This window comes from Microcebus murinus, chromosome 4, assembly GCF_040939455.1.
Source record: "Microcebus murinus isolate Inina chromosome 4, M.murinus_Inina_mat1.0, whole genome shotgun sequence".
Lineage (NCBI taxonomy): Eukaryota > Metazoa > Chordata > Mammalia > Primates > Cheirogaleidae > Microcebus > Microcebus murinus.
Window position 1 is genome coordinate 87,567,045 of NC_134107.1, and position 12,626 is coordinate 87,579,670.

Below are 12,626 nucleotides of genomic sequence, written 5' to 3' on the forward strand. Positions count from 1 at the left end.
GAAGATATTATAGGGTAGAATATACTTTTCTTGTGAATTCTAAAGATAAAACACAAGACTTCAAAGAAATTTTGCACTTTTAGCTAGCAATTCAGGCTACACCCCAGACCTCCTAGTGGAACGGATTTATTCTCCTTCTGCCCTTGGGACTAGTTTAGGGGAGAAGTTTGAGGAGCACTGAACCAATGGAATTATTTGAAATGTGACACTCTTAGTTGACTTGGTTTCAAATCCTCAGCAGTTGGAGCATCTTGGCTTATCTCAAAAGCTAGAAATACCATAGCATTTGTCACTTCAATCCCAGCCAAGGGTCAAAAGCTGTATCACACATACAAGCTGAAATAAATTCTAGAACTTGTTTTTGAGGTTGACTTAACTTTATTCACATGAGAGTTATGGGGGCCGACAAAAACTTCCTCTAACATCCCTTCTGGTGGGGTGAATTAGAGTTTGGGTGCAGACAGTGTGGGTTGAAGGGATGTGTGGTGAGACAGATCGCAATTTGACATCATCATAAATCCAGTTTAATTTTAACCTTGTGGCTTATCTAGCACATTTGCAGTAAGAGTTGGGGAATAAATCTAACGCTCACTGGCAAACGCTTGGCAAACCTTGAGAGCAGCATCTTTAGAGAACACATAATCGATCCTAGCACTGGGACACATCAGACATTGTGAGGGCAGGTCAGAGGTGCCCCGAGGTGCCCCATGACAATGGGCATCCCATGACAATGACAGCAGCGGGATCTCAGAGGGGCATACGGCAGGCAGCTCCAGAGTGTCTCAGTCCATCCCGGCATGGTGGCATGGCCTCTCAGTACTGATAGGACCTCACAAGAAGCCACATAATGATCACTGTAACCAGGACAATGGTGAAGTTGATGAACAGCTCCCGGGTGGACCACTCCATCCTCAGAGTGACTTCGTGAGAACTGCAGGCAGACCTCTGAGGGCACACGAAGACTTCTGGCTTGTCCTCACCCCCTAGAAGAAAGTAACAAAGAAAACGTGGGGAGATTAAAGAGCATTCCTGTAAGACAATTTTCAATCTTTCCTCAAAGAAAGTAGAAGTGTGATGGAAAAGGAGAGCGTTACGGGCTAAACGGTGTCTCCTCAAAATCTATGTGTTGAAGCCCTACCTCCCAGGACCTCAGAATGTGACTCTGTGTGGAGATAAGGTCTTTTAAGAGGTAAATAAGTTAAAATGAGGTCATGAAGGTAGGTCCTAATCCAGTATGGCTGATGTCCTTATTGGAAGAGATTGGGACACAGACATATACAAAGGGAAGACCATGTAAAAGCACAGGGAGAAGATGGCCATTTACAAGCCAAGGAGAGAGGCCTCAAAAGAAACCAACCCTGCCAACGCCTTGAGCTGGGACAACGCCTTGAGCTGGGACATCTAGCCTTCTGACTTTCTTTGTCCTAGAGCTGCGACTCTTCCCTGAGTCTCCAGTCAGCCAGCCTACCTGTGGATTTTGGACTTGCCAGCCTCCACAACCACAGGAGCCAATGCCTTAAACACGTTTCTCTCTCTCTCTCTCTCTCTCTCTCTCTCTCTCTCTCTCTCTCTCTCTCTCCTTCCCACCCCTACAACCCCATTGGTGTGTCTCTCTGAAGAATCCTGACAAATACAGAAAGCCTGATTTCTCTAATGTCATAAAGACCAACATTTTTGTCCTCATTTTTTCCCATGATTATTGTATTGATGCTTTTGATAAAATACAAAATATTACATTTTTCTCTCTGCAACTTGTGTGTGTGTGTGTGTGTGTGTGTGTGCGCGCGCGCATGTGTTCACTCTGCTAACTTAGAGTATCAACAAGCAGGGGCACCAAAACAGAAAAGTGTTATGGTTTAGTACTGTTCTTGCTTGGAATCACATGTAGATGTTTCAGGCTGCTGTAGATCTTCATCTAACCCTGGTGAAAGCACAAAGTAGTTTCAACAGCTGCATGGCCTACTTACAAGTCCTGCATTGGGCATGGAGCCTACTGGGATTAACCAAAAGCCCCTCGCATGGCAGGCACTCAATCCAAACAGCAAGTGTAAACCTCATGGTACTTCTCTTTCAACAAGGGCTTGTGCCAGCTATTTTTAGTCAGGTCCAGGATGTGCCTAGATTGTAAACACTTCAAAAAGTAGGGATGGTATCTTCAGAATGTGTACAGATTGTGTATGCAGGAAATCATACTTTGAGAACAATTGCAGTGCAGTCAATTCAGTTATTACCTTCTGTGATGAAGTGTAATTGGTACTTTGTTCATGCAATCTAAATGAAATTAAAGACTTCTCTATTTTAGATAATTTAGATAATTAGATATCTACATTTTAGATACTTAGAGCAAAAGTCTACTGTGGAGTGAAAAGTTTTAGGGAGAAAGAGTGTTATGTTTGTTTGCTAAGGGTGGGAGTTCAAGGAGCTGAAAGAGTTGTTAGCAAGCTTTTGGCCTGAATGGTATTTTTAAGCCATTTAACCTGACAGAATCATTCATTGTAATTACTGTATTGGTTGTATTATCGATAGACCTAATTATTAGTTGCATAAACACCGGCTGAAAAACCATCTTTTATATTATGTAATGGTCGGTATTACAAACAGGTCCCAATTAGATGGTGCCAGCCACTAGGTTATTAAATCTTGGTTTGAAATACGGCCAATGATGACAGATTTATGTTTCATTTCCCTTTTAATTTTTATCCATGTTTTGGTCTTCAGCATAAAGGAAATAGTAAATTGCCAATGAAAATCCTTATAAAGATTGCTTGGAGGAGAAAGTAAACAGAAGAAAACAAATGAATAAAGGAAAAAGAGACAATCTATAAGAATGTACACAGGACAAAGGGGAACAGGAAGGAAATAAGTCCAGTCAAGAAGCCTGAAGGCAAAGGAATGAGAATCTAAGACAGACTCTCCCTTTTGAACTTACCAGTGAAATCAAACCCTGGTCCAAATGCCCACTTATTTGGGTAAGTTCTCAAGAAATGCAGAGATATGCAGAAAATATGAAACCCAGTTTATAATGATTCAGACAATCCAATTCAGGGAAGGCAAAATAACCATCCCACCAAATCTGCTAATTATATTAAGCTCTTAGATAAAGGGAGTCATGGATAGTGGTCCAACAGGAATATACTTGGAAAATAAGGAAAATGGGCTTGAAAGCTGTTCCACAACTCTGTTCATGCTACCTTCACAGAAACTCAGGCAAGTGTCATTGTGGTTTTTATCTTTCCCAGCATTACAGCTGGGAAACTGACTTTTAGAGAGAGACTAAGTTGTTTGTGTAGTGACAGATAGCAAATTAGAGGCAGAGCTAGAACTGGCAGACTGGAGCTAGTTACTAGAATCACTCTATAGGAGTGATTACAAGAATGAACTATTACTGTAATTAACTGGCCTGTCTAAACAGAGTTAGTGTACATTTTCAACCACTTTGGAAAACAATTTGGCTTTTTAAAAATTAAAGTTGAAAATGGTCATTCACTAACATCTAGCAATTTCGCTTCTCCCTAAGATACTCAAGTACATATGCACCAGGATACATATACAAGAAGGTTCACAGCAACATTTCCACAATAGCCCAAACTGAAAACAACATAGATGTCCATCAATCATAGAATGGATGACAGACTTGTGATATATTCATACATTTAAATATTACAGAGCAGGCCAGGCACGGTGGCTCACGCCTGTAATCCTAGCACTCTGGGAGGCCGGGGCGGGCAGATTGCTCAAGGTTAGGAGTTCGAAACCAGCCTGAGCAAGAGCGAGACCCCGTCTCTACTATAAAAATAGAAAGAAATTAATTGGCCAACTAATATATATAGAAAAAATTAGCCGGGCATGGTGGCGCATGCCTGTAGTCCCAGGTACTCGGGAGGCTTAAACAGAAAGATTGCTTGAGCCCAGGAGTTTGAGGTTGTTATGGGCTAGGCTGACGCCACGGCACTCACTCTAGCCTGGGAAACAAAGTGAGACTCTGTCTCAAATAAATAAATAAATAAATATTACAGAGCAAAGAAAATTTGTGAATTATATACATACAACAAGATGGGTAGATCTCACAAAAATAATTATTGAGTGAAGGAAGAACTTACAAAAGAAACAATATAATTCCATTCATACAAAGTCAAAAATCAGGAAACTTAATCATATAGAATGCCCACACAGATGGAAAAACTGTGAAGAAACACAAGGGCCAGATGATCCCAATGTCTTGGGGCAGAAGAGCAGAAGGGGGTGGGGTGACCAGGAATGGACTTCTGGGTGCTAGCAACGATGTTTATTGACCTGGATGATAGTTACAAAGGCCTTGCCTTACAGTTATTGTATCAACTGCATATGTTTATACATTCTCCACCATTTTGGGGTCATCTCTGAATTGACATACATGCTGCCCATCACATACTTCTTGTTTTTCTGTGGTTTACCTCTTACTATTTCTTGCACTTTAATGGTGACCTTAAATATTTGTTGTTTTATGTATTTTTAAATAAATAAAACAGAGGGAGTTAAGGTGAGAATTTCTAATGCGTTCGATTCAATCAACACATATGCTAACTGTAAGGCTGTGGACATGACCTTCACACACATTTATAGTCTTTAGGAAGAATGAACCAAAATTAGGCAGAAATTCAGATCAGCAAACTTCCATTTTTCTGCTGTTAACCCACAAAGACGCTTTTGGCTTCATTTTAAACCTTCCCTGGAGTCAAGTTCACACTATATGATGAACAAAAAAACCAAAAACACTCTGAATAAATTGTACAGGAAGTTTGACATTGACTTTCTTTGAATAGGAGGCTTTGAGAAGATGGAAGACAGACTTTCTTCTATGACACGAAAAAAAATGTTTTCATATGAAGGGATAAAATGCATACCATAAGAATAGAGAAAGGAGAACAGAAATCAATAATAGTCACCTTCTAAGGACTTCTTGTGTATAAAAAAAAAAAAAAAAAAAAAAAAAAAAAAAAAAAATAATAGTCACTTGATATCTTAAGAAATATTGTATACATTAAGAAATGTCAACATTCCTCTGCCTTTCTCTCTTGCAACTTATACACACATACACACACTGCATGCTAAGCACAAAAGTCCTGAAGTTACCTGAAGAGGGTTAAGGACACACCTGGCTGCAAATGGCTTCTCCCCTCTCTTCCCAACTCTGGCTCCAACTCTTGCTCACCTCCCAGGCCGTCTGGACTCCTGGACTCTGGGCAGGGCCTAAAGTAGTCCGAGGGAGGTGGCAATCACTGTGATGTCATTGATAAAACATCTCAAAGGAACAACCTCTGAAGGTTCCAGGCTATTTGTGTTCAGGGGGACATGGAAATATGTTGGCTAAGCCTTTGTTCCTTTGGCTGCCAATTTGCTTACCACAGGAACCTAAAAACCTTCCTGTTTCCAGTTGACATTTTAGTGCAACTGATGTGGCTTTCAAATTTCTCTTTTACATCTTTGTGACTATCTCTAACATGTCTTTAAAACATCATAAACCAAGAGTGATAGACTAATTTTAACCAATCGGTGCTGCATTTGGCTGTGCTCCCTACTCAGCCTGTGAAGGCATAAAAATGTGACTCCATTTTACCACTCATATCTTTAGTTATTTGAAATGTGAACAGCTCTCTGCCCACACATGTGCACACCCCTCCCCCACACTGCAGAATTCAATAACCATTTTTAGCTCCCTCAAAACTGCCTTTAGTCCAAGTAGGGAAAGCTATCCCCTTAGTCACCTGCTCCACATAACTTTCCCGCTGAGCTGTGCATTGCAAGTTTACACATGAATCTACAGTTTCATCTGAAGCAGCCAAGGAAGCCATGGTTTGTGTACCTCTGCCGTAAACCAACACAGCAGCAAACTCAAACAGCTCAACTCAGTTGTTTGGATAGATTGGGATAGAGGGAGAACTGGTTAAAATTAGTGAAAAACACGAGTTATAGAATATATCTGAAAGAAATAAAATTGCATAACTTTCAAGCATAAACACTGACTAAAATTAGGCTGATAAGATGAGTTTGTACTCAACATTTATCAGGTGTTTGGAGGTAAATGGAGCCCCTGATATGTTTAATTTGACTTGAATGCAGATCAGTTAAGCACTTTAAACGTGACCCCAACAATGTGTTTGCTAAGCAAATCCTTTCTTTAGAGCTAAAAGTGGGGGAACTCTTAGAAGGGAAGAAGTATCACTTCTTTCTCAAGTAGAGTGTTTACACCTTGCTGTAACATTTGAACTTTCGCAAGAGATGTAATAATTTTGATAATAAAATTCTAAACCCTAATAAAGAGAGAGAGAGAGAGAGAGAGAGCAAATCTCCCCTCTGAATTCCAATTGGGGTCAATCAAAATGATGCATTCTCAGAAAGCACCAGCAAAATTCTCTATATAGTTGTGTTCATAGACAACCCTTTGCCACCATTCCTCACCCCCGGGATACATTCCTAAAAGAGACTTTCCATTCCGTTTCCTTGTTTCAACATAAGCCCCACGATGGATAATCTTAATACAACATTCTGTCACCACTTGCCTTGTAAAAAGATGGCTTGCTGAAGTGACAGATAGTATATAATAATTACAAGGCAATCGAACATTGGCAGTTATCTGTTGCCATCTGGCAAACTCCTTAAATGTAGTCAGATTTCTGTCTTCTGCCTACCAGCCCTTGCCAGATTGTTTAAAATGCTGCGAATGTTCTCATCACCAAGTCACACTCATCCCTTTTTGTAACCACTCAAAATTATTTTTTTGTCTAATTAAAAAGTTATATATTTTATTGTAGAAATTTTGGAAATACATAAAAGTATTTTAAAAATTTAAATTACCTTTAAGCTCACCACCCAAAAGTGGGGGGAAAATACCTTTACATTACTTTTTATTCATATGTTTGAGATTGCATAGACACCATCTCAAATTTCCTAGGATATTTTTGGTAAAGGAATCTGATACTTGAAAAACCTTTCTTAATTTATTTGGAATCAAAGTATTCATACTATCCCATGTGTGAGTATTGGGTTTACGGGACAAGCATTTATTTTGTACATGTCAGGATATGAATGAACTCTACAACATTTAAAATGTTAACTACAATGGAGAAATGTTAACATATCACCAAACCAGCTGGCCGATACTGCCAATTAGGTAGAATTAATCAATTTCAAAGTAACTTAGAGGAAAAAAAATCCTACTATTTGACTGAATTGGTAAGTCAGCTCGGTTTGTCTATCTGGTGGTCTCATTTAAGCATATCTCATGCTGTACCAGGGACCATTGTGCTCACTACATTAACAAATTCCCAGACTTCAGAAACCTCTGCAAATCGGCAGTTTCTTTTCTGAGGTCACGAGAGAGTGGGATTACACCCAGAATTTAGCTTGTCACTGGTGTGGCCTAACCCTCTACAGAAAAAATATACAAGCCACCCCAAATCACCTGACAATTATTCAAAGTCCTAAGGGAGAGGTTTACCCTGAGAATCTGAAGGTTCATTAAAAAAAAAACAAATCAATATTATTGAGTCACTCTTGAGAATGACAAGACTTCAAACATCAGTACCAAAGCAAATTCATCCCTTACTATTAACCCTACTTAATTCTGCTGATACTTTCCTTCCTGTGAGCAATTCCTCTGATTTAGCAGCATTTATTCCATATCAACTTTCTTTCGAGGTGCTGTTCTGCCCGTCAGTAGCAGGACGTACTAAATAATCTTTGACTTTATTTCTACGCCTATTAATCTAGAATGTAGCCAAGGGCCAAAAACATCAAGAAAACAGCATTCACATTGAGGCCAGTATTGAATCTCTAATTGGTATTTATTGTACCCCACCACCATCACGCTATATAGATTTTCAGGTATAAATATTATACCCTTTGAGAATCGGTTGCTGAGCTCTTGTGCCTGATTAGTTGCTAAACTACCTTGTTTAATGGATTCCCCACTTCCAACCACCTTTTTACTTTGAGAAGACCATATGTCAGTCCTTGAATTCTACAAGTGTATGACACGACGGAAGAAGTCACCAAGGCCCTGATGAAGGTGATAAGCTCTTAGCACGGCACAATAATGAGCATGATCATCACGGTGCCTTTCTCACCTTCCTGTCTTCACATCCAGCCGGTCTTGGAGCTGCTGAGAAGGAAAGTGGCAGCTTTCTGCTATTCTCTCTCCCTTTCCCAAACACATGAATACAAGCCTGGAGAGAAAAGAAAACCTGCTTCTCGAACTTTTCTTTATGTCACTATTGCCACAGCCTTGCCCTTCTGGCTGCTGGGAAAGCCCAAGAAAAGGTCATGAAGATGCTTGAGTGGTCTCTGTCCTGCTAATTCAAACATTTTAGTTCAAGCCATTTGTGGTAAAGTGGAAAAAGCACATGGACCTTGGAGTGGCAAAAAGCTGCATTTATATTCTGAATTTTCCACTTTTCTTAAGTAATCTTAAGAAAATTATTTATTCTTTCTGGGTCTCGGTTTCCCCATCTATAATATGGGAATACTAATAACTCTCAAAAATGTGTGGGAAGGATCCAATTGATAATGTATGTAAAACCACACTGGGGTTTGATACTACACCAATATGTGTAAAAACAAGCACAGAGGTTGCCAACCCCATAAGTTAAACCATGGTGGCTGGGTATGTTTTTGTTTTTTTTTCATTCATAATAATTAAAAACAAATAAACAAACAACAAGGAACTCATTTCTCTTGAATAACTGCAAAAGTTCTCTTTTCATTAATGACCAAAGGAGAATGGGCTGAATGTCACTTAGTGTAAAAATCCTGTACCACAAGCATGAGTACAAGGGGTGGCCATGTGGGGAGGTAAAGCAAGCTTGGCCTCCATGACTCTCTCTCCTGCCACCCATGTGCCCCTCAGATGCTGCTGCCCAGTTGCTGTCATGGCAGAGCAGGGGAGTGTACCACAGGAGGCCAAAGTCATCACCTCTGTCATTACTCATGAAATCGTTCAGTTGGTATCAAGGGAACACTACTTACATACCAAGTATTGCTCTAGGCACACAGGAAGTCATAATGACACAGAATAGGACCACTGCCCCCCCAAAAGAAGAAAGTTAAGTGCATACTATTCACAACAGCCAACTTATGGAATCAACCTTTATCCCTTCATTCCTTGAAGGATGAATGAATATAGAAAACAGGGTATACATACACAATGGGATACTATTTAGCCTTTAAAAAGAAAAAAAATCCATCATTGTGACAGCATGGAGGAATTGGAGAACATTATGCTAAGTGAAGTAAGCCAGGCACAGAAAGACATATGCTGCATGATCTCACTTTTATGTGGAATCCAAAACAGTCAAATTCTTGGAAACAGAGAGTAGAATGGTGGTCACAGAGGTTGGGGGTGGTGGTGAGGGAATGGATCAAAGGATACAAAGTCTCAGGAGGGATAAGTTATTTTTAGATCTGTTGCACAGTATGGTGAATATAGTTAATAATAATGTATTGTACATTCCAAAATTACTCAGATAGTAAATTTCAAATGTTCTCGCCATAAAAAATGATAAGTACTTGAGGTGATTAATGTTAATTAGCTTCATTTAATTATTTGACATTATATATAAAAATCATAACATTACTTTGTATCCCATAAATATATATGACTATAAATTATCAATTTATGATAAAATTTAAAAATTAAAAAACAAAGGTGAATAATTAGGATACAAGATGATATGAGAGGCTGGGCATGGTGGCTCACACCTATAATCCTAGCACTCTGGGAAGCTGAGGCGGGAGGATGGTTTGAGGTTGGGAGATTGAGAACAGCCTGAGCCAGAGTGAGACCCTGTCTCTACTGAAAATAGAAAAATTAGCCGGGCATGGTGGCGCATGCCTGTAGTCCCAGCTACTCGGGAGGCCGAGGCAGGAGGATCGCTTGAGCCCAGGAGTTTGAGGTTGCTGTGAGCTAGGTTGACACCACAGCACTCTAGCCTGGGCAACAGAGTGCGACTTTGTCTCAAAAAAAAAAAAAAGATGACATGAGAGAAATAGCATCAGAATGATATCAAGGCTATAGGAGTCCTGGAGGTGAGAAATCTTTCTCCTAAGATGATAAGAGAGCAAAGCAGACTAGAAGATTTCAGTTGAGTCTCAAGAATGAATAAAAAGCTACTTAGGGCTAAAATAATAATAGTAACCACAGCAATATCAACTAGCACTTACCAAACATGAATCACCTTATTTGAACCTTCCAATAATCCTACCCTAGGTGGGTACAGCATTCCCAGTCCATGGAGAAGAAAACTCAGACCCAGAGAGTGACAGAAGTGAGTGATGGAGTTCAGATTTAAAGCCTTTGGACCCGGCGCTGTGCTCTAAGCACTACATGATAGTACATACAGCACAATGAGGAGAGTGTCCTCTATCTCAGGAGCGGCCACCTCTTTATGATTGTGCCCTTTATCAATTAAAAAAAAACAGAAAATACATGTATTTTTATAGGTTGTATACAGATGCAACTGTAGTAATTTATTATGTGTATTTTACAGCACACCAAATAAACATTTTTAAATATGAGATAAAAAAGCAAAATAAATTAAAAATCTATTTTTTTTGTTTTAACACACCCCAAAACTATTCTTTTTCCAGGTGTGTAAAAACAGACAAAAAAAAAAAAGACTTTTAATTTCTATCTGGAGCTCTCTGCTATAGCCCATGGTGCTTTGTGATAAATGCCAAACAATTTATGATAGGACAGCCTTGCTAATAAACTATCTAATGGAGAAAAATAAACTAACAGAGAAAAAATAAAAATAAAAACAGATGCAGCCATTTCACAGCAGTTTTCTGCTATCAGCTGGTAACCTTCACTTTTTTTTTCTTCCTTTCTCCCCATAAAAATCCCCAAGCCCCTTAACCTCAGGCCAGCACTTCTCCTTTCTTTCCTTCATGCTGAGCCCTTCTCCCACCCCTCGGGAAGTAAATAAACTTTCACTCCTTAAAACTGTTCTAATCTTTGTGTCGAGAATTCTTTCTCAGCCTGTGCCTTGAGTCCCCACCCTAACAAGTTAGTTTTTGGTTCTACACTGAATCATGGCAGGCGATCAATAAACACTTGTTGATAAGTAAATAATTGTCATCTGTGTTATTATCCACTTGTGGCACATGTATGATTTTTGACTCGCTAACTGAATTTTAACTTCGAAGGAACAGTTTCTTGTATTTCTTTTGTTTCTCTAGCTGTGCATTGACGAAGCAGAATAGATGCTCTCTCTAAAGCATAGCAAGGGGCCCAGGCTGAGCCTTCATCACATCCCATCCTTACTGAGGCCCAGACAAGTCTGAGCACTCGTGGCAAACATTAGAGGAGGAGTCAAGGTCAACATCAAATCTCATGCAAGGACCTTGAAGCCTCCTGGGAGAGAAAAGTCTTCGGAATGGAAGTGAATCAAGAAGATGCACGTGGTTCAGCAACAGGGAAAACAGATGAGTCTGTAGCATGTAACACAAATACCCCATGTTAGTCCAGTCCTATGAGAAGCAGATGCCAAAATAGGACTAAATGTGCAAAAGAAATATATATTTAGAGAAATGACTCCAAGAGACAATACAGAGGTAGCAAAGAAAGTGAGAGGGGCATCAAATAGTAATGCAGGTCTGACCCCAAGAAGAGAGAGGGGAAGCGGGCAGGAAGAGTGGGTGGAAGATCTTAGACTGCAGTGCAGCTCTAAGGAAGCTTTGACAGGGCTGTAGGGAAACCTCTAGTGAAATTCTCCTGTCAAAGGTGCCCCACGTCTCCCAGGGACGAGTCAGTCTTAGCATTCCTCCAGTGCTGTCATCGACTGGGAACAGCCCGTGGGAAGTGTGGCTGTGTATCTATGTAACTGTGATTTTGATTTCAGAGCACAGCGGCTGGGGCCTGCCTCAGTTACGGTGCAGTCAGATCTGAGAGGCACTTTCTCATAGCCACCATGCGCGCGTTCCACCCATTCGACTTCCCTACAGCCTGGTGCCGGGACGGGAGAGGACTATGGGTTACAAACTCCGTAACTCTTTATACTTTTTAACAATTACCCTCAACAGCGTGTAACACTTAAAGGGAGACAGAGAGTCTCCCTGCATGTGTCATCTCACAGATCTCAGCATACCCAGGAAACCAGCGATGCAATGTCCTTTAATGGAAGTGTCACAGAGCCTGGAAGAAGCGGCAATACAGTCCAATAATTACTTACCTGCGGTCTGTATTAAGCCCTGCAGGGCTCAGCAGCAGACAGCAGCAGAGACAAGCCAGAGTTCAAGAGCAAGAAAAATGGCAGGCACCACTGATAGCTGACAGTCCTTGTTCATGAGCACATGTGAGCCACCCGCGAAGCTGCTGGAAATAATCGGGAGGAACATCACAGGGGTATGCAGTCTTGCATAATAGGTGGGAACTAGAGCCAAAAATATGTGTTACTCCTATTTATAACAACCCATTTTAAGTCTTGGATTGGCAAGGTGACACCTGTTAGCATCATTTGACTTGGAACCAGTTAAATTTCTCTTTTCTGGAACAAGTATATTTCTGCTCTATAATAAGATTCTGCAAAGAAATGACTTTCTCTCAGCACATTAAACGTAGTTACCAGGGGGTGGGGAGGGAAAGAAACAGC

The 12,626-nt window shown here is 40.3% G+C and overlaps 1 protein-coding gene across 3 annotated transcripts; it reads right to left on the bottom strand.

Moving 5' to 3' along the window:
• Positions 1-329: 329 nt before the first annotated feature.
• SLN (sarcolipin) lies at positions 330-12,310 on the bottom strand. Of its 3 annotated transcripts, none has more exons than XM_020286886.2 (3): positions 12,207-12,303; positions 5,135-5,229; positions 330-983 (listed from the first exon to the last, which is right to left on the bottom strand). In XM_020286886.2, the coding sequence occupies exon 3, from the start codon at positions 907-909 to the stop codon at positions 814-816; it is 96 nt and encodes a 31-aa protein (XP_020142475.1). In that variant the 5' UTR covers positions 910-983; positions 5,135-5,229; positions 12,207-12,303; the 3' UTR covers positions 330-813. The 3 variants fall into 3 exon arrangements, with proteins under 3 accessions (XP_020142475.1, XP_020142474.1, XP_020142476.1); XM_020286885.2 differs by having other exon boundaries at positions 5,113-5,229; positions 12,207-12,295; XM_020286887.2 differs by lacking the exon at positions 5,135-5,229 and having other exon boundaries at positions 12,207-12,310.
• Positions 12,311-12,626: the final 316 nt, after the last annotated feature.